Source organism: Pezoporus wallicus, unplaced genomic scaffold, assembly GCF_028554395.1.
Source record: "Pezoporus wallicus isolate ANWC-B61680 ecotype Strahan unplaced genomic scaffold, APGP_CSIRO_Pwel_v1 contig_8042, whole genome shotgun sequence".
Classification (NCBI taxonomy): Eukaryota; Metazoa; Chordata; class Aves; order Psittaciformes; family Psittacidae; genus Pezoporus; species Pezoporus wallicus.
In genome coordinates this window covers 582246-604999 of record NW_026639380.1, presented here as the reverse complement: position 1 = coordinate 604999, position 22754 = coordinate 582246, and the positions used below count along the sequence as shown (strand labels likewise).

The following is a 22754-nucleotide window of genomic DNA, read 5'->3' as shown; positions in this document are numbered from 1 at the left end:
GCACTATTTTGCAAATTCCCCTTGAATGAGGCAAAATAAAAACAGTAATGAAAAGGGGAAGACAACAACTCCTGGAACCGCTTCAGTTCAGGTTGCTTATGTACTTTGCACCACCCAATTCGCTGTTTGTTGGCATTTCAATCTTTCATTTGCATAAAAGCAGTTTAAGAATCTTAGTAAAGCAGGCAGAGGTACCTGTTGTTTCCTCAATGTTTGCAAGTTTCCACATGGTGAGTTTTTCTGTATGGTCAGGCTGGCTTGGATATCCAGGGGCAGGGCGAATTCCCTCATATTTAATTCTGCGTAGGTCAGAGAGATCCAGCTGCTCAGCACTACAGTATGCCCAGAATTCCCTTCTTACCCTTTCATGGAGCTCCTCAGCAAATGCCTTGGAATAGAATGCAAAGATTTTTTTTAGTTTAATTTCTGCAGATGGATGCAATAGCTGTTTGATGAAGACAAACAATGACAGAGACTTTCTCACCATTCCTGTTTTAATTTTAAGGGAACTCTTATCATAGGTGAGAAATCTGATAGCATTAAAATTCACATACAATACATATTTTGCTTATTCAAGCATTTAAATGTTTTCTCTTTTGTCAGGATACTGTTTTTTTTATTGTTCTGCTTTAAAATCCTACATACTCAAAAAGGTAAATACATGGACAAGTAACCACAAAAGATGGAGTTCGTTATCATATGGTAGCAATGCATCTTTATAGCACTGAAGTCATTATGTCCTGACTGCCTGGGTATCTTGTCCAGATGTAGCTATGGAAGACCACATCCTTCTTGTGTCCATGCTAGCATCAGATGTAAGTAGGTGCCCCTGCTCTTTTTAGCAGAGGACTTTTCCTCTAGCTGAAAGTGGGTAACAGCATCTCTTAACTGCTCTTACAGCTCACACTATTTTGCCAGTGATGGTTGCCCTCAGGAGAAATTTCCACTTCAGTAAATAACTTCAGATGGCATCTAATAATAATTTCTGTAACTCTTATAGGTTGAACCACACAACTAGAGCTAACCCCATTTGCATTGCACTAAAGCTACTTAAGTTTTAACATGGTTACTTAGGTGTAAGCATGGGGGCAGGCAGAAGAGGATAAAGGGGTACGAGGAAAGGGACATCACACTCTAAACCACTCCAGTTAGAGCTTTAAGAGCACGGCTGTCTAAGCTTAAGACATGTTAAAAGACTTGCACCCTGGATACATCTGCATGGTCACCGTTAAAAGCAGAAGGCATGTCTGTAATTCAAGAACATAGTTAGTGGGACATATGTGGATCCAAACACTCATGTGGATAAAATAAGATAGAAAGATTTAAAGGTAGGTTTTAAACAGTCTTGTTTTAAAATCTACTAATCTCTATACATCGTCAAAACCCTCCTAAAGAGCTCAAAGATGCTTCTACAGCTGGAAGATATGGACAGCAGAGTTCCTCTGGCTCAGAAGAGGACTGTCCTGAGACAGTTTCAGCAGAACCAGTTCACTTTCAGATTTAATGCAGAGCATACACCACAGGCAACAGTCTAAGTTTATGCTAAAACTTGGAACAGCAAACTGTCACACAAATTTAGTGCGGTTAGAAAATTTGCCAGGAAACACATGATAAAACCTCATACCTCTGCCAACCGATCACCAAGAGCCTTTACCATTATGATGTTGTACTCATCATCCTGTTTCCTGAATTCACTGCATAACTCATCTACACCAAAGCAGGCCACAGCAAACAGGCCTAAGTAGTCACAAATGCCAGAATCCAGAGGTGCTATGAAGTCAGAGAGGCAGTAATATGGATCTGTGCAGGCAGAGTCCTTTTCAGCCTAAAGTAACAAAAACCAATGCAATATATCAGAATATTTAAAAATATTTTAAAAGTACTAGTGCATTATTAAAGACCAGTATTTTGAAGACTAAGGGCTTAAGATATTTCTGACAAACACCTAACAAGGCTTTGAGCCATGATGGCTTTCTTGCACATGAATTAGAAGAAAAACACCTCAGTCTAAGTACATTTGGTTCACTGAAGAATAAAATGTCGGAGGAGGGATGCTGTGCTGAACACATTAACAGAGATATTTTGCTTATATTCACAGCTGATGAGATTTAACAGCTTATTCTGCAGGCAAATTATTACAAAATATGGGAGACTTACGCTAATTTGGAATTTTCCATCTCTAGCACTCACAGATTCCCCATGTGCTAGCAAAAATGATGGTTGATAATTCACATCCCAAACTGCAAACTGCAGAATTCTTCTACAATTCTCATTTTAGAATGCCTGTGAGAGTTTATAAACACTCCTAGTTTCTTATGCTCAAGCTACGTGCTCAGTAAATCCAGACGAAAGGGCGCCCCAGGATGTAGCTTTACACTAGTCACATGCAAATGCAAACAAAATTGAACGCCAAGCAAAGTTCAAGTGGTTTTACTCAAATAGGAAACATCCTGCTCGTTGTATCCTTTTCCAAAATGGAAGAAAGGGAGTAGAAAGAGGGGAATGAATGCTGGCCATAGCACCTAACAGGAAGTTTTACAGTTGAGGATCATATCAATGTACTCATTGTGGGAACATGACTGATATTTAGGAAGTGGCATAGCTCTTGTAAACCTACCCAACTTACAGATAGATAAAGTTATTTCACTGTTATCACTTAGCTGAAGATTCCACTCCAACTTGTCTTATTTATGACAGTATTTTAACAATACTTTTTACTCTCTCCCAACTATATGAAAACGGAGCAAAACACCTCCACTCCTGGAAAAAACTGAAGAAAAATGGTCAACTGACTCCCTAGTTTCTACAACCTACTAGGTTAGAGAATGTACCATAAAACTGAAGAAATAGCCTTTTTCCACAGGTGAAATCTATTACACTTTTAAGGTTCTTTTGTAAGATAGTACAGTTAGGGAAAATATCTCCAACTTTTACATTTACATCACATCCTTAATATTATCAGTATCAAGGAAAGAACTGTGTATTGAAAAGAACATTTTATATGTGAAACAGGAGGCAACTACTCTCTTCAGCTTTGCTCTGCTGAAGCCTCTGCTGAATTACTACATACACCAAAATGAAAGAGATGAGGCTAAAACACGTAGAGTCCAGAAGAATAGTACCCATAATAGCAGAGAGTTTCATGAACTTAACCTTTGAGAAAAGCCTGAATCTGAAAGTCTAATGAAAGTAATGGTATTACAATAGTAAAAATTGTTACAAGAACAACATAAAATGAGATCTCTCCTTGAGAGAACCCTGGGAAAAGCCCCGGAAAAGAACCTGCAATAAACTTGATTTATGGGGGACATCAAAATGTTTAACTAGGTGGTAAGGCTCTGGAACAGCCCTGCCTGAATGCTTGTGAGAAGAGTTTATATAAACATCTGCCATGGATTGTTATATGAGGTCCATCTCCATGTAACAGATAATCTGTTTCAGTTCCCTGGAACAGATAAACTTGAAGTCATGTGTTTCTTAGTACAGTTCTCCAGTATTCTCACAGCACCGCTCCCACAGAATACTGTACTCCAGAAATTTAGGTAGTTGTTAAATTTGTTTCTGCCATGCTTGATGTCTTTGAATATGTGAATTATCAAGAAGCCAAGTGAGAAGGCTAGGGAAGAAGAAGTGGCAGAGTAGCTTGAAAAGGTTCAATCTATCAAAATAAATGCAAATCTAGGTAAGTATGACTCCAGCATGAATACTTACAGAAATAACTCTTTCAATCAGAATTAGCAGCCAGCTAACCAGTTCTGAATTGCCTCTTCATATGGGGGATTTCATGTAAAAATTAAGACTATCAAAACCACTTCTCTCCATTGAACTTTATTTTCCAGGTATTTGAATTGTGTTTTTAACCTTTACACACTCAAGGAGAATTTCTCATCTAAGGCAGAACCCAGTGATATTAGAAAATTGATGTTCATTAGATTCTAATTTAGCACACAGAGTCCATGTGATGAATTTATATAGCACAGTGCTTTAGGACACCTTAAAAATTAAAATGAAGCCAGAAAATGCATGTCATATCTGAAGATGTCAAATCTACAAGGCATTTTGTACGACTACTACAATTCCAAATATTACAGTTACTACAATACAAATACATGGGTCATCACTAACAAGATCTTGTTATTACTGAAAAAAAAGGCAAGACAGCATCTGCAGACAGATTACAACAATCATTTCTGCATAGATTTTTAATAGAGCATTTCAGTTACAGTCTTGCAATTCAGGAGAACTGGGGGAGGAAGTCACTTTATTTATTTAATATTCTGTCATGGTACCTGTTGCCTCAAGCCATAAAATTTTGCTATTGGTTCCAAAGATCCCACCGCCTCTTCTGCAGCATACAAATGAATATCATCTTGGACACTTCGAGCTGGCCAGAACCCAACCACACCTCTGGCTTGTAATCTCTTTTGATTAATCAACTTTTCCAGTAGATTTTGAGCATCATTATAAACTCTCTTTGCTTCTTCACCTATCAAACAAGAGAGATACCTTTAGAAAAGCTATGTTTTCACAACTAGCAAAATAGCTTTAAGAATTGCTGAAGATTGGTTCATTTTCCACATAATTCACTGATGACTGCAACAATATGTCAGCTCCAGTAGACAGAGACAGCACAGTGCGATTAACTCTATACAGCTGTAGCAACATATATCTTGGGAAAAAAATCGCTTCAGCCAGCACTATTCTAGTATAGGCAGAGGATGCAGAATAAAATGTGCAACAGACGACATGTGCATGCACCTATATTACTACAGTCCAGCAGACCCACAACACCGATTTCAGCATCGCCCTTGCATTTATATGATTTATTTCGAGGCCTGCTGAATAGTTTCAAAAGGAGACAGAGCCCCCTTGCCATCCTCACCCACAACAGGGGCACAGATACATCAAAAGCTTTGTTGCCATTTCATTAAAATACCTCCCTGTGGTTTTGTGGGTGAATTCTAAATAAGATGATTGAGCATTTTTCTCCACTTATTTTTCTGCCTCACATGCCAATACTTGGGGTTCACTAAGTGTTGCTTTCAACAAACTATTTCAGCGACACTAGGTTTCCATGTATTTTCCCTATGTCTGTGTATTTCAAAACATTCAGAATACTAATGCAATATGGTAGGTCTGTTAGGATTATTTATGTGAAGCAAACACAATTTCAATACTCACCTACAGTTTTATCATTAAAGACTTTAGGGAAACCTCGGTTGGGATACTTTCCCCTAAGTTGCCAGACATCAAAGAAAGGCTTCCAGTCAATGTATTCTACCAGCCTCTTCAGGTCATAATCTTCAAAGACTTTTGTGCCAATGAATTTTGGTTTAACTGTAGGAATCAAAAGTACAATCTCACATGATGGAAATAATTTAACATTGCTCTTGTATGTGCAGCATAACTGATGCTCACCAGGCTCTAATACACCAAATGACCTCTTTCAAAATAATTGACTTAGAACTCTCACTGCCATATAGTTCCCAGGTCCTACCTTACTCTACAGTTACAATAGGATTCAAAGCATAAAAGGCATATAAAGTTGAAAGAGAAAATTTAAGGCCTTTTGTTCTTTCATATAAATTAACACTTATTAGGTGTTGGACTCCTGAGCTTATTTCATTGGCCAAAACGTAAGAGCAAAAAAACCTACACAACTTATCAATATTGAACATATTCCACGGGCTTATACCTTTCATATTTACCAATCCTGCTTTCTCTACAAAGCCATATTACGTGCCATGGTACTGTAGAACAGTTCTGTAAATTAATATGCAATTTATAAGAACTTTTGCAACCACCATGCACTTGTTCAGATGCAGGCATACAAAGGAAAAAGTGAGACGGACCACTGTTATGATGCAGCCACAAGCTCTGCACTTGTTTTGTCTGAGATGTTGGATACTTTATAACACAGCCTTTAAGATGAAAATTAGCATCTTGTTGAGTCTTGTAAATGAAATGACAGAATGCAATGAAGCGTTAATGTCACTGCAGGGTGCAACTTCTTGTGGAATGCTATTTCTTTATACTTCCAATCTCTAATTTTAAGAAAATCAAAACAAATTGGTATAGAAACTGATGGGGGAAGGGTAGGCAAAAGTGTAATTAGAGAAATTTGATAGAAATGCCTATGTGAGTTCCCTAAATATGGTACAGAAAGCTTTGCAATAGAGAAAGACAGTCCGATGTTATTTTGCAAAGTAGGCATCAGATTTACTTTTGATTCTACAGTGTTATGGGTAACTCACTGTTTAAGGAATTTTTTTCCAATCTTTTTATTAACTATTCATTTATTTTTTAAATATATTGTGAAAAACAAAAAGCAGAAACAGGATGCTCAAATTAATGCAAAAAACAAAACCAAAACAAAACAAAAAAACCCTTCTGCTCAGACACGAATTTACTCAAGTTTTTTGTCTACTATACCCCGAAGTTTAATGAAGCATAATCTAATTAAAAATATATACTAAATAAATGCATAAAATAAAGGAAAAGCACAGAAATAACAAACAACATTTAAACTGACCTGGTTTATGGCCTGATAACCAGTCAACATGGAAACCTTTTCTTCTAGCTTGTTGTAAAGACAAATATCTTCTTTCCTATATGGACATAAAGGTTAGTTTCACAAAGCCAGCCATCTTTCAGACACATAAACTGTAACTGTTGATTTGGTGGTAGATTTTTACTCAAAACAGTTGTCAGGACAAAGCTGACAACTGACAATTTCAGTTCCAACACTGCCCAGTTCACAAGCGTAAGTAAGATTACATCACAACCACAGCATTATTTTTTCCTGCAGACTTCTAATGAAACTGGCCTACAAGATTTATAGTTCCCCTGAATTACACAAAAAGTTCCTTTATTATTTCAAATACATGAAAATACAGGTACAGCAAGATATTCTCCTACTGCCTGCAAAAAGCTTAGCCTTGCAGTGACACAACCACCACTGACTGCAGCATGCCTTTGGGCTAAACACTGGCTCTTCGGAAACACACAGGAGATTGACAGCAACTTCAGTAAGGTCCATGAATTCACAGTTGACTTCTGCGTAAAGGAGACTGCTGCACTTACTGATTTCAGCTTAATGGACTGGCTCCCTGTGCAAAGACAGTCTTAAACTTGGTCAAGCCAATCATTCTCAGTATGAGGCCTCACACTTCATAGAGCTGGATGACTTCCTCAACCAAGAAGAAAAGAAGAGTAATTGTGGTGGGTGACTCCCTTCTGAGGGGAACAGAAGGGCCCATTTGTCAACCAGATCCATCCCCCAGGGAAGTCTGCTGCCTACCTGGGGCTCAGATTGGAGATGTTAAAAGGAAACTCTCTGATCTGGTGCAGCTCTCTGACTACTATCCGCTGCTGGTTTTTCAGGTTGGCAGTGATGAAATTATTACAAGCAGGGCAAGGGCAATGAAGAGAGACTTCAGGGCCCTGGGAGGGCTGGTTAGAGGGTCTGGAGTGCAAGTGGTGTTTGCCTCCATACCCGTTACAAGCAAGGGTGAAAAGATAAATAAGAAGAGTCTGCAGATTAATGTATGGCTACCTGACTGGTGCCAAAGGCAGGTTTTTGGGTTTTTCAATCATGGGCTGCTATATGAGACACCTGGTCTGCTGGTGGCAGGTGAGATACACCAGTCCCAGAGGGGGAAAAGGTTTTTGGGGCAGGAGTTAGCAGGGCTCATTGACAGGGCTTTAAACTAGATATGAAGGGGGAAGGGGAGAGAATTTGGCCTGTTAGGGACAAGCCCAAGAGAAACATGCTAGGGCTTGAAGGATGGCAGACTAGGGAGGACTCTCAATCTATTGTTTCATTTGAGGGAAAGAATAGTTGTTTAGACCCTGTCCCGCAGGGGAAAAAGGGTACCAGGGCAAGAGTTAGCAGAGCTCACTCACAGAGCTCTAGGTTAGATTCAAAGTGCGAGGGGGTTGTAGCTGGGTTTGAACTAGTGGGGCATTGTTCTAGTATGAATGAAGACCAGAAGGCCTCCCGCCTCCCAAGGGTGCCACTAGCGTGCTCTGCTCACTCCCTGAAATGCCTGTACACCAATGCACGCAGCATGGGGAATAAACAGGAGGAGTTAGAAGTCTGTGTGCGGTCTAAAGGTTATGACCTGGTGGCAATTACAGAGACATGGTGGGACAGCTCACATGACTGGAATGTGGTTATGGATGGCTATGTCCTTTTGAGGAAAGATAGGTCAGCAAAGCGAGGTGGTGGAGTTGCTCTTTATGTGAGAGAGAGACTAGAATGTATTGAGTTCTGTCCAGGGGCAGATGAGGAGCAAGTGGAAAGTCTGTGGGTACGAATCAAGGGACAGGCTGGTACGGGTGATACAGCTGTGGGGGTCTATTATAGACCTCCTGATCAGGACAAAGGAGCTGATGAGGCTTTCTACAGGCAACTGAAAGCAGTCTCACGACTACATGCCTTGGTCCTCATGGGGGATTTTAACTACCCTGATATTTGCTGTTAAGACTTACACAGCCAATCATTCACAGTCTAGGAGGTTCCTCCAGTGCATTGATGATAACTTCTTAATGCAAATGGTGGATGAACCAACTAGGAGAGGAGCGCTGCTGGATCTGGTACTCACCAACAAGGAGGGTCTGGTTGAAGCGGTGATGGTCAATGGCAGCCTTGGCTGCAGTGACCGTGAGATGGTGGAGTTTAGGATCCTGTGTGGGAGGAGTAGAATACCTAGCAAGGCCACAATTCTGGATTTCCGAAGGGCCAACTTTGGCCTCTTCAATCAACTGCTAAGGAAAGTCTCATGGGAAAGGGTACTAGGTGGTAAAGGGGCTCAAGATAGTTGGTCAGCATTCAAGGACCACTTCTTCCAAGCTCAGGATCAGAGTATCCCAATGGGCAGGAAGTCAAGTAGGGGAGCCAGGGGACCAGCATGGTTAAACAAGGAACTGCTGGGCAAACTCATGCGGAAAAAGAGAATCTATGGATTATGGAAGGAGGGGCTGGCCACTTGGGAGGAATATAGGACAGTTGTTAGAGAATGTAGGGAGGCAATTAGGACAGCTAAGGCCTCCTTGGAACTTAATCTTTCAAGTTGGGTTAAGGACAACAGAAAGGGCTTCTTCAAATACATAGCGGATAAAACTAACACAAGAGGCAATACAGGCCCACTGCTGAACGAGGTGAGTGCCCTGGAGACAGAGGATATAAAGAAGGCAGAGGTGCTGAATGCCTTCTTTGCCTCCATCTTTACTCCTGCAGACTCTCCCTGGGGGACCCAGATTCCTATAGCCCTGGAAGGAGTCAGGATAAAGGAGGAGTTTGCTTTGGTGGATGAGGATTGGGTTAGGGATCAGTTAAGTAATCTGGACATCTATAAATCGATGGGTCCGGATGGAATACATCGCAGGTGCTGAGGGAGCTGGCGGAGGTCATTGCTGGGCCACTCTCCATCATCTTTGGTAAGTCGTGGGAAACAGGAGAGGTGCCTGAGGATTGGAGGATGGCAAATGTCACGCCAGTCTGTAAGAAGGGCAAGAAGGAGGACCCGGGTAATTATAAACCAGTCAGCCTTACCTCCATCCCTGAAAGGTGATGGAACAACTTATTCTTGACACCATCTCTAGACATATCAAGGATGAGGGAGTCATTAAGAGCAGCCAACATGGCTTTAACAAGGGGAAGTCATGTTTGACAAACCTTATGGCCTTCTATGAGCAAGTAACTAGGTGGGTGGATGATGGTAGAGCGGTAGATGTGTTTTTTCTTGATTTCAGTAAGGCATTTGATACTGTCTCCCACAGCATCTTCATAGATAAGCTAAGGAAGTGTGGGCTTGATGATCAGGTAGTGAGGTGGATCAAGAACTGGTTGAAAGGAAGAAGGCAGAGAGTTGTGGTCAATGGGGCAGAATCTAGCTGGAGGTCTGTGACTAGTGGAGTCCCTCAGGGGTCGGTGCTGGGACCAGTGCTGTTTAATGTTTTCATCAACGACCTGGATGAGGGAACTCAGCGTACCCTCAGCAAGTTCGCTGATGATACTAAACTGGGAGGAGTGGCTGACACACCAGAGGGCTGTGTTGCCATTCAGTGAGACCTGGACAGGCTGGAGAGTTGGGCAGGGAGAAACTTGATGAAATTCAACAAGGGCAAGTGTAGAGTCTTGCATCTGGGGAAGAACAACCCCATGTACCAGTACAGGTTGGGGGGTGACCTGCTGGACAGTAGCGAAGGGGAAAGGGACCTGGGGGTCCTGGTGGATAGGAGGATGACCATGAGCCAGCAACGTGCCCTTGTGGCCAAGAAGGCCAATGGCATCCTAGGGTGCATTACAAAGTGTGTGGTTAGTAGGTCAAGAGAGGTTCTCCTCCCCCACTACTCTGCCTTAGTGAGGCCGCATCTGGAATATTGTGTCCAGTTCTGGGCCCCTCAGTTCAAGAAGGACAGGGAATTGCTTGAAAGAGTCCAGCGCAGGGCAACTAAGATGATTAAGGGAGTGGAACATCTCCCTTATGAGGAGAGGCTGAGGGATCTGGGTCTCTTTAGCTTGGAGGAGACTGAGGGGTGACCTCATCAGTGTTTACAAATATGTAAAGGGTGAGTGTCAGGATGATGGAGCTAGTTTTTTTTCAGTGATGTCCAGTGATGGGACAAGGGGCAATGGGTGTAAACTGGAGCATAGGAGGTTCCATGTGAACATCAGGAAAAATGTCTTTACTGTGAGAGTGACAGAGCACTGGAACAGGTTGCCCAGGGGGGTTGTGGAGTCTCCTACATTGGAGATATTCAAAGCCCGCCTGGACAAGTTCCTGTGTGATGTACTCTAGGTTACCCTGCTCTTGCAGGGCGGTTGGACTAGATATCTTTTGAGGTCCCTTCCAACCCTTGGGATTCTGTGATTCTGTGACTTTCATCTTGCTTCTGTGTTTATTCACAAAGTTGGCCTCAGAGAAGTAATATGGTTGGTTATTTTTTGCTATTGTTAATTTGCACAGTCCATCTCCGTATTTCATTACTTTCTTCTCCTCACTTTCCTAAAATGGCAGCCTCAGCTCTCTACTTATGAGACTTCTCAGATCCTTCATCTAAAACAATACAAACACATCAGGAAAACATGGTGTTGTAAAATACCCAATCAAGTGTGGCTCAGTATCAGCAAAAGCAACCAGTGCCATTTTAATTATCCCAGTGTAGCTCCCTGTTTCCAGCTACTGCTCCAAGAATACATTAGTCTCCTGTATGTTAGTTAAGTTGAACTGACTGCCAGCTCCAAGGACATGTGCTAGATACCACTGACTGCCCATTGAGGATCATCAAGTATGAGTTAGGCTCAGGCAGAATTTTCCCTTACAGGTTAGAAAAGTTGATTTCATAAGCACTTCTGGAAATTTTCCATCAATTCTACTGCATATTTGAAGTTGCAATAAAATATACCTGAAAGGTTTCAAAAGGAGCTGAAACTGAGAGTTGGTAATGAGACAAGCAATTGACAGAAGAAAAGCTAAATCAATTACATTTGTACCTTGAGAGACTCATAGTGTTCTTGTCTAATTTCTTCATATTCCTCTAGTATTTCTTCAAAGAAATCATCCTTTAAACTTTCATCTAAGAGCTGGGAGCACTGAAATATGGAAAGAGAAAGCATTAAGTACATACTGCAACGTATTATAGTAAGAACAAAGTAGGAACTTCAGGCTAAGCCATCTGTCTTTCAGACTCACTTCCAATTACACTTCACAACACTAAACTAAGCCTTACCACTAATCTGCAAACCAGATTGGAAACATATTTAGAACTTGATTATTACTCAGAGCACTGCCCTACACTCAGGTGATATTAGCAGAGCCAAGTCTGGCTCTGGAAAAACCCGAGAGGAGAATACTCCAAGAATTTAGAGACTGGGTAATTGCAGAAGCAACACAGTTTGGCCTACGTCTTTCCAGCAAGTACTTGTGACCTAAGACTACCTATTTGTCTGATAAAGTGATCATCTAACCCAGAAAAGTCCAGCTGTATGTTTCATAGTACTAATGTTGCTGTACTACTAACTTCAGAAAAATATTCAAAATAGAAAGAACAGCAGTTCACATCTAACCCCACTGCTCTTCACTGTAAGACATCTCAAAACTACAATCAAGGACTCAAAGTGAATCACGCCACCCTTGCTAGAAAAATGGTAGCAAGGTAGCAAATTTAAACAAAAGTATCCAGTGACAATAACTGACAAAAGTCACAGGAGATAACCATGTGGCAACAAAAAGTAACTGAACCAAGTAGTTTAGAAACTGGTCTCTTATCATGCCCCTTCAATTTTCTGTCGTAACATTAAACCTTAGAGTTAAGGATGAGAGGTACAACAGAAAAACAGGGCATACGATTTTGCATGGAAGAAAAACTATAATTTAGAACTTACAACCACAACACTCTTGGATGCATCCAGGACATGAATTACAGGTGCGCTGTATCGTGGGGCAATTTTAACAGCTGTGTGTGTTCTTCAAAGGAAAATAGAAAGAGTGAGCATTTCACAACAAACAAACAAACAAAAAACCCCAAATAAAACAAAAAGCAGACAATCCCCAGCAAAATAAATCCCGACTTAATACACAGACCAGAATTTTAATAAAAGAAAGCAATTCATCCATCTGCTACTGTCCTGGGTTCAGCTGTAACAGTTATTTTACTGCTTCCTAGTAGCTGGTGCAGTGCTGCATTTTGGCTTTAGTCTGAGAACAATGCTGGAAACACACCAGTGTTTTAATTGTTGCTAAGTAGTGCTTACTCTGATTGCACAATGAGCTCCAACAGGAAATCCCAGTCACCCAGGAATCCTAGAAGTCACCATGGACTGAGCAGAGGGCAAAGATTTTGAAATGTCACCAGAGAAGGAGGTGATGCGTGCTGAAACCAGGACAGTTACGCATGAATGATTAAACACAGATTTTAATAACAGGTATCACAGTATCACAGTATCACAGTATGTTAGAGATTGGAAGGGACCTCGAAAGATCATCTAGTCCAATCCCCCTGCCGGAGCAGGAACACCTAGATAATGTTACACAGGAATGCGTCCAGGCGGGTTTTGAATGTCTCCAGGGAAGGAGACTCCACAACCTCCCTGGGCAGCCTGTTCCAGTGTTCCGTCACCCTCACTGAGAAGAAGTTTCTTCTCAAGTTTAAGTGGAACCTCTTGTGTTCCAGTTTGTACCCATTACCCCTTGTCCTATCATTGTTTGCCACTGAGTAGAGCCTGGCTCCGTCCTCGTGACACTCCCCCTTTATATATTTATAGACACTGATAAGGTCACCCCTCAGTCTCCTCTTCTCCAAACTATAGAGACCCAGCTCCCTCAGTCTTTCCTCATAAGGGAGATGTTCCACTCCCTTAATCATCTTTGTTGCCCTGCGCTGGACTCTCTCCAGCAGCTCCCTGTCCTTCTTGAACTGAGGGGCCCAGAACTGGACACAATACTCCAGATGGGGTCTCACCAGGGCAGAGTAGAGGGGAAGGAGGACCTCTCTCGACCTACTAACCACCGCCCTTCTAATACACCCCAGGATGCCATTGGCCTTCTTAGCCACAAGGGCACAGTGTTGGCTCATGGTCATCCTGTTGTCCACTAGGACCCCCAGGTCCCTCTCCCCTACACTGCTCTCTAACAGGTCATTCCCCAACCTATACTGGAACCTGGGGTTGTTCCTGCCCAGATGCAGGACTCTACACTTTCCCTTGTTATATTTCATCAAGTTACTCCCTGCCCAACTCTCCAGCCTATCCAGGTCTCGCTGGATGGCAGCACAGCCTTCTGGCGTATCAGCCACTCCTCCCAGCTTAGTGTCATCAGCAAACTTGCTGATAGTACACTCAATTCCCTCATCTCCCTTGAGGCACTCCACTAGTCACAGGCCTCCAACTAGACTCAGCCCCATAGACTACAACTCTCTGGCTTCTCTCCTTCAGCCAGTTCGCAGTCCACCTCACTACCTGATCATCCAGTCCACACTTCCTCATTTTAGCCGCGAGGATGCTGTGGGAGACTGTGTCAAATGCTTTGCTGAGGTCAAGGTAGACCACATCCACCGCTCTGCCATCATCCATCCACTGTGTTATTTCCTCATAAAAGGCTAAGAGATTGGTCAAACATGATTTCCCCCTGGTGAAGCCATGTTGACTGCCCCTCATAACCTTCTTATCCTTGATATGCCTTAAGATGGTATCAAGGATAAGGTGTTCCATCACTTTCCCAGGGATGGAGGTGAGGCTGACCGGTCTGTAGTTACCCGGGTCCTCCTTCTTGCCCTTTTTGAAGACTGGAGTGACATTTGCTTTCCTCCAGTCCTCAGGCACCTCTCCCGTTTCCCAAGACTTGGTAAAGATGATGGAGAGTGGTCTAGCAATGACTTCCGCCAGTTCCCTCAGCACCCGCGGGTGCATCCCATCTGGACCCATGGATTTATGGATGTCCAGATTGCTCAACTGGTCTCTAACCCATTCCTCATCGACTAAGGCAAACCGCTCCGTCGACCTGACTTCATCTAAGGTCTCAGGGGTACAGGGCTCTTCAGGACTGCCCGCAGCAGAGTAGACAGAGACAAAGAAGGCATTCAGTAACTCTGCCATCTCTTTATCTTCTGTCACCAGGGCACCCATCCCGTTCATCAGTGGGCCTACATTGCCTCTGGTGTTAGTTTTGTCTGCCATGTATTTAAAAAAGCTCTTTTTGCTGTCCTTGACCCTTCTTGCCAGGTTTAATTCTAAGGATGCCTTAGTCCTCCTAGCTGCCTTCCTACATCCTCTAGCAGCAGCCTTATATTCCTCCCAAGTGGCCAGCCCCTCCTTCCATGACCTGTAAACTCTCCTCTTCCACTTGAGCATACCCAGCAATTCCCTGTTTAGCCACGCAGGTCTCTTGGCCCTCTTCCTTGACTTCCTACGTGTCGGGATGCTCCGATCTTGAGCACGGAAAAAGCAGTCCTTGAATGTCAACCAACTATCTTGGGCCCCTTTACCTTCAAGCAGCCCTGCCCATGGGATTTCCCCTAGCAATTGCTTGAAAAGGCCAAAGTTTGCCCTGCTAAAGTCCAGGGTTGCAATTCTACTTGGTATTCTACTAGTCCTGCCACACAAGATCCTGAACTCCACCATCTCGTGGTCGCTGCAACCAAGGCAGCCCTCAACCCTTACTGCTTCGACCAGATCCTCCTTGTTAGTGAGGATGAGATCCAGCAGCGCTCCTCTCCTGGTCGGCTCATCCACCATTTGCAGGAGGAAGTTATCATCCATACACTGGAGGAACCTCCTGGACTGTGGCTGGGTTGCCGAGTGGTCCTTCCAGCAAACATCAGGGAAGTTAAAATCCCCCACGACGACCATGGCCTGTGACTGTGAGGCCGCTCTCAGCTGCATAAATACTTCTCTTCAAAGAGTATGAGAATGCTTTATAAATAATGTGCCCACTCACATCCCCTCACTGTCTTATCAGCTGACTGAAAATCAGCAGCTCATTAGTTTGAGTCTCAGAATTTCAGTGATGATTGTTCCAAACTAAGCTTACTAAGTAATTTTTTATTTTTTTATTTTTGTCACCTTACGTTTCTCCCTCCCACATGCTAGTTTCTGGGCCTCTGGATTAGCATTAACATATTTCAGTGATGATTACTCCATTTTTACAATGCTCTACTTCAAAACTTGAGGCACAAGCCCTTTACTCACCTAAAGAAGGAATCTGGCCAGTGGTCAAACAAATATTGCAAACTTGTACCTGCTTGGTCAGTCGAGTCATTCACAAACTCCCAATTCAGGCAATTATTTAGCATTTACTCATATTCCAGTCCTTATTCAAATATTTCAGCATATAATAAAGAATCACTTCTATATTATAGTACTTTGCTTATCAAATTGAAGTTTGGAGTCCTAAATCGAGGCCTCAGCTATCATGTGAACTGCAGCTGAATGACTACCCACATTCCTCAAACTCCTGGCAAACTGTGCAAGCAAGTGCAGGAACAAAGACCACACAGGCCAAAGTACAGTTTGCTTTCTTGCATGTTAAGGTTAAACACTGTTTTTTAAACAAATTTAAATCAGAGCCCAGGAAGCAATCTTCCACAGCAAGTATCTCCTTTTTCTTCAGGTTCTGTCAAATATTTCAAGCACCTGGACATGGAGGTTACTGATGACTGTGCAACACAACTCTTCAACCAACTATCCAGGATCTTCTTACTTCGCTTCTAGACAATGCACTTTAAATATCAGCAGCTCTATTTTTTTAGAAGAAGATATTGTATCTTCTATTTTGATAGGAACATACAAAGGAAATAAACAGGTTCTACAATGGCACTGTATCAACTTGTACATACTAATATCTTGCTATTTTTAAAAAATAAACATTACAACAAAACTGTCACAATTATTTCTCACCATCTGAATTTAGCAAAGCAGTACAGTAAGAATGCAATCATCATCATTATTTTAAGTCATGAAGAAACTCCATTGTAGATTCTGCAGACAAAAATCACAGAATCACAGAATCATAGAATAGCTAGGGTTGGAAAGGACCTTAAGATCATCAAGTTCCAACCCCCTTGTCATGGGCAGGGACACCTCACACTAAACCATGTCACCCAAGGCTCTGTCCAACCCCGCCTTGAACACCACCAGGGATGGAGCATTCACAGCTTCCCTGGGCAACCCATTCCAGTGCCTCACAACCCTAACAGTAAAGAACTTCTTCCTTAGAGCCAATCAAAACTTCTCCTGGTTAAGTTTTAACCCATTACCCCTTGTCCTATCACTAGAGTCCCTAATGAAGAGTCCCTCCCCACCATCCTTACAGGCCCCCTTCAGATACAGGAAGGCTGCTATGAGGTCTCCACGCAGCCTTCTCTTCTCCAGGATGAACAGCCCCAACTTTCTCAGCCTGTCTTCATACAGGAGGTGCTCCAGTCCCCTGATCATCCTCGTGGCCCCTCTCTGGACTTGTTCCAACAGTTCCATGTCCTTTTTATGTTGAGGACACCAGAACTGCACACAATACTCCAAGTGAGGTCTCACGAGAGCAGAGTAGAGGGGCAGGATCACCTCCTTTGACCTGCTGGTCACTCTCCTTTTGATGCAGCCCAGGATATGGTTGGCTTTCTGGGCTGCAAGCGCACACTGAAGCTGGCTCATGTTCATTTTCTCATCAACCAACACTCCCAAGTTCTTCTCTGCAGGACTGCTCTGAATCTCTTCTCTGCCCAACCTGTAGCTGTGCTACAGGTTGCTTCAACCTAGGTGTAGGACCTTGCACTTGGCATGGTTAAACTTCGTAATGCTGGCATCAGCCCACCTCACAAGCGTATCAAGGTCCCTCTGGATGGCATTCCTTCCTTCCAGCGTACCAACCGAACCACACAGCTTGGTGTCATCGCAAACTTGCTGAGGGCGCACTCAATCCCACTGTCCATGTCAGCGACAAAGATGTTGAACAAGGCCGGTCCCAACACCGATCCCTGAGGGACACCACTCATTACTGGTCTCCAGCTGGATATTGAGCCATTGACCACAACTCCGCGTGCAGCCATCCAGCTAGGTCTTTATCCACCGAGTGGTCCATCCATCAAATTGATGTCTCTCCAATTTAGAGACAAGGATGTCCTGCGGGACAGCATCAAATGCTTTGCACAAGTCCAGCCTCCCTCTCTTTCGCAATCAGCCTCCTCTCTTTCAAACTAATCTCACTTTTGACCCTTTCAAGTACTTATAGTCTCCTTATTCCAAGTAACAATGTCTACATTATTACAGGGAAAAAGTGCACATGGTTCGCTATCAACCTCTGACATGTACACAACCTTTGAGAATACACACAGAACGTTAAACTTGAGACTCTGGAAGTAAAACTAGACATATATTACTAATCCAGTCTTCAATAAGAATACCTTTACTTGACGTATTTTATAGAAATTGTATGTGTCTAGGCATATACATAGGTATACATTTATATACAGTTCACATGAATAAATTATTTACATATACAAAATTATATATTCTTCAGTAGTTTCCATATTCAAGAATAAAACTGGGGCTGACTTGCTGAGGGCTACATTCATCTCATTCATCCATATGAATGAATTCTGCAGATTTGTTTGACGCTGGTTATTTAACATGAATTACTAGGCCATTAATGCCCTGTGAATAAAGACTAAAAAGGTCTGAAGAAAGGGCTCTCCTAAGACCTCCACTGAAAATAAAGCCCCCCCCCCCCTCTCTTTTTTCGTTTTTAAAGTATTAAAGCCATAGGAAAAGCAACTCATACAGAAAAGAGAAAAAAAAAAAAAGGATAAAATTAACCTTGCATTATAACTACAGGACCACTAAAGACAGGTAGTGATCGTACTCTTCACTGTTTATCAAATTATGGGATGATTTGCCAAGGCAAAAAATACAGAATACAATCATTCTGCTACAGCATGTGTGGCTCTGATAAAGAAAGCAACAATGCTAACAGCTTCTAGTTATGCAAGAAAGGACCTCTGCAGCCTTCTGAGCTGTCACCTATTCAACCATACTGTACATAAACCAGCTAGCAAAGGGTGACCCAAGGGCATTACATGTGCCCAAAAAACATTTGTGCTAATGCTAGTAACTAGGTGTCAGTGAGCTGTCAACACTGGTCTTCAGGATATCATAGCAGCTGTATTACTTCATTTGCACAGATCTGAGACAACAAGATCTCAATAGAAAAGCTCAGACTATCTAAAGCAACATGGTAACTACTTCAAGGCAAGCAGACAGAATTTATCCCCTACCAGCTTGCCCAAACAGGACTGGGGCCCAGCCCAGCCAGCACAGCACCAAACAGTATTCCAGGAAAAAAACATTAACTTAAAGGTAATAACTCCCCGATGGCAGCACGACCATTTCTAGTCTCAAACACTGCATTCTCACAATGCTTTGGTGAATCAAAACAGACCATCCAGCCCCTTAAAAGAACAGAACTGTACTCAAATGTGTACGTGTGTGAACTTTTAGGAGGAAATACAGTACTTCCACATACATGAAACATTTTGGTTTTGCAAGTACTGTGTATTTTGCGTGTGAATACTGTATCTATCAATTGTTGTGTCTCAGTTAAGTTTTACCTCTATATTCTAGGACTTCTGGTAGAAGAAATAACATTCACTCTTAAATAAATACATTCACTCTTAAACAAATACATACTGGTATGTATGCTGGGGTAAAATGAAGGAAGGAGAGAGAGAAATAGCTATAAACTTGCTTTTTACAAGGTTAATACTATTTTCACACACATTCCCCATCTTCCCAACTCAGGTATCTTACTTAGAAGTAGTTGCTCCTCCAATCAGCAAAGGAATCTTTATTGCCAATCTCTCCATTTCCTTGGCGACAAAAATCATTTCATCCAAAGAAGGGGTGATGAGACCAGACAGGCCAATTATATCTATTGCAAATTTACAAACAAATATACACAAAAGGATTAGTAAATACACTCTAGAAAGACACAAGATTTATTACAGAAAGGTTTCTTTCATACATCAAATAGTTTCGTGTGTCAGATAGAAAACTGTGAGATAAAAAGCAGGGTGGTTGATAGCTATAAGTGGGGTTTGACCTAATTAGAAAGTGAAAGCTTTCCAAGAATGAAAGTGATTTCAAATCCCTGGTTTACAATATTTCTTAGTTTTCACAGCTGCTGAACACCTCTAGTTTCAGCCATAAATACACAGTACTTCTGATCAGCAAGCATCAAACCTCAGAAGTTAGGCACTGAAGAGGGAAAAAAGACAAAATAATTATAAGCTCTGCTCTTGGAAACAGCAAACGCTATTAAACTTCACTAGAATATTCAACACAATCAATCTCTCCCAAGATGCATTAGACTGTTTCAAACCAACTGTAACTTGTTTCAGGAAGTTTATTATTTATTAGAACAATTTAGTCCTGATTTCACACTTGCTGATCTGGCAGGCTGAATGCCAAGTTCTTTTGCCAGTTTAAGGCCCAACACAAGGTTATTTAATCTTTCCAAGTCTCCGTAACCAAACGGATATTAAAACATCTCTCTTGGAGTTTTCCTTTTGATACAGGTTTTTAGTTCCTGAAGCTAAGTTACACAGAAGTGTCAAATACTAAATAATTATTATATTTTTAATGCAACAGTTCTGATCATCTGAAGATAGTCTGATTAAATCATAGACAGCATAGGAATGCAATGAGTAACGATATAAAAACTGCAAGTGGATTTAAAAAAATCAAACTGTTCAGGAGTACTACTGAAATCTCTCTATACCTGCTTTGTTCTCAACGGCAGCTCTCAGTATCTTATCACATGGAGTCATGACTCCTAAATCAATAACTCTGTGAAAAGAAGTGAGATGACAAGATTCTTTAAAAAACAGGTCATATTTCTGCTAAAGGACAAATACATTGGTCTTACTGTAAATGACTGGCTTAAAATGCAAGTTAGGATTGAGATTTTTGGGGTTTTGTTTCTCTTAAGACTTCTGTAGGGAATTTTAACATAAGAAATACCTCTGAGTCTTGCACAGTTTTCAACACATCAGAGTTCCAGATGATGCAGTAGATAAGAAAATACAAGCGTAAGAGGGTCTGGTTTTGTTTTTGTTTTTTTTTTTTTTTTTTTAGAAAAAAAAAAGCAACCAAAAGAAAGCAAACCAAAACTATTTTCTTTGTGGTTGTACTGAGCGTGGCTGCAGTGGAGTTAATTTTCTCATGCAGCTGGTATCGCGCTGTATTTTATATCTGTGACCAAAACAATGCTGATAACACACTCACGTCTTACCTATCAATTTGTCCCACATCAAGGCCTCTGTTTCTCATTCTAACCCTTCAGAGGATAGATTGGAGGGTGCACAACCTTGAGAAAGGCTGGGAGCAGACACAACCAGACAGATGACTCAAACTAACCAAATAATTATTCCACGGCATAGGATGTCATGCTCAGCAATAAAAGGGGAGAAGAAGGAATTTAGCAGGGGTTAACCATCTTTTGCTCAGGAGCTGGCTAGGCATCAGTCTACCCATTGGAGCTAACAGCTGACTGTCTCTGCATCACTTGTTTTTCCCTTCTCTCTTCTTCCACTTCTCCTCCACATCTTAAACATGTTTTATCTCCACCATCATTTTTTCTTGGTTTTATTATTCATGTCCTCTTTCCCCATCCCACTGAGTCTGGCTGTGTGGAAGTGAGTGAACGGCTGTGTGATGCTTAACTGCCTGTCCGGGTTAACCAACAGCAGCAGCATTTCTGAGGTTATCTGGACAACATGATCAGGTTTTGCGGACATCACATGTTACGTCAGAAACATAAAATAATTCACATCAAGGGCTTTTTTGTCTTATTAAAGCATACATTTTATGAAATGAGGCTTTTTATTCCTATTAACCCTAGCAATTCCCAAGACTTTTATTTCTTTCAAGTAAGCCACCCCAGCCTCCTAGCTTCACTCAGCCTCGCTCGTACTCAGACTGACAGAAAACACTATGGCTTCAGTTCAATAAGTTCCAATAAAGCTCAAGACAGCCTGAAACCAGTCAACAGATTTTTCAAGAGATAATGAAACAAAACATGCTGCATATACACAGCACTGCTACTGGCTTCAACCCCTTATGTTTTAAAATAAGAGATCATTTTGGCTCTCTTTTTAGAGCAAATTACAGCCCCAAGTAAAATCAAGAAAAAAACAAATGGAAGGAATGAAGAGTAAGACAGAGTTCCACAGCAGATTCAGCTTTGCACAGCATTTGACAGACACTTGGCAAAGGGCTCTGATAGAAACGTGACCATTTGTTCCAACACTGCTGCCAACCCCCCTGCACATACACAGGGCTTGAAAGAGCTGACATATACTGAAGTTCCATATTTTGAAGCTCAAACAAGAGGAGAATCTTATCTCTTATTTAACAAAACATACCCCAAAATGCTTTTAAAACCCCATAGTTAGCAAACAGCTTGAAAAAGACACTAAAAGGTTGATCTGAATCTCACAAACACACAGCCCACACATAGTCTTGCCTGCTGCAATTGTCAACATCTGAAGAAATCAAGTATATGTGCTCAAGACATTATACCCAACTAACATAAAATAAAACCAAAAATTGATGCTCTCATCTAAGTTTCAGGTGATGTTAAACTGTATTCACCTCAGAGGCCAATTTATAAGGAAATAAGAAGTACTAAAGGAGGAAGTTGAACTCCCTCTCGCCTCCCCGTTAGTATTACCTGATACAATCTATGTTCCCAACCACAACTTGAGGAACAGAGGTCAGTTCCCAAGAAACACCCACTTCTGTTACCACCACAGTTGCAGCTAGCCATTAATTAGCATTAATTAATTAATTACATTAATCAGCCAGTTGGCTTCCCAGCTACCTAATGTTAGTCTGCTTACCTGAAGTTGTTGCAGCCCAGAACGACTCCCACAATGTTCTTGCCAATATCATGTACATCTCCTTTCACAGTTGCTAGCACTATTGTACCATGGTAAGGATCCTGAAGTTCAAATAACAGACGAGTTAAATTACTCAGAAGACTCAGTATGTTTGCACAGATCCTTCAACAGTGCAACGTTACTCCATGACTGAGATTACTATCATAGTACAACAAATTGCAAAGCACAACAGAGGTAATACATTCAATAAAAAAAAAAAAAAAACTGTTTAAAAGATTCAGGTACTAAAACTCACACAAGAATTATTCTTGAAAATTGCATGCATGTTATTCAAAAAGCTGTGTTTTAAAACAAAAAAACAA

General features: G+C 41.7%; 1 protein-coding gene across 1 annotated transcript in view; it reads right to left on the bottom strand.

The window, feature by feature from the left end:
* The window catches only part of MTR (5-methyltetrahydrofolate-homocysteine methyltransferase), a 59126-nt gene that overhangs the window by 2272 nt on the left and 34100 nt on the right, over positions 1–22754 (bottom strand). The window contains exons 23-32 of the mRNA XM_057414505.1: positions 22393–22493; positions 20271–20338; positions 19301–19421; positions 12392–12473; positions 11501–11599; positions 6533–6608; positions 5182–5337; positions 4290–4486; positions 1625–1825; positions 196–388 (exon numbers count right to left, since the gene is read on the bottom strand). Coding sequence (XP_057270488.1) covers positions 196–388; positions 1625–1825; positions 4290–4486; positions 5182–5337; positions 6533–6608; positions 11501–11599; positions 12392–12473; positions 19301–19421; positions 20271–20338; positions 22393–22493 — 1294 coding nt within the window. The remainder of the gene's footprint in view (positions 1–195; positions 389–1624; positions 1826–4289; positions 4487–5181; positions 5338–6532; positions 6609–11500; positions 11600–12391; positions 12474–19300; positions 19422–20270; positions 20339–22392; positions 22494–22754) is intronic.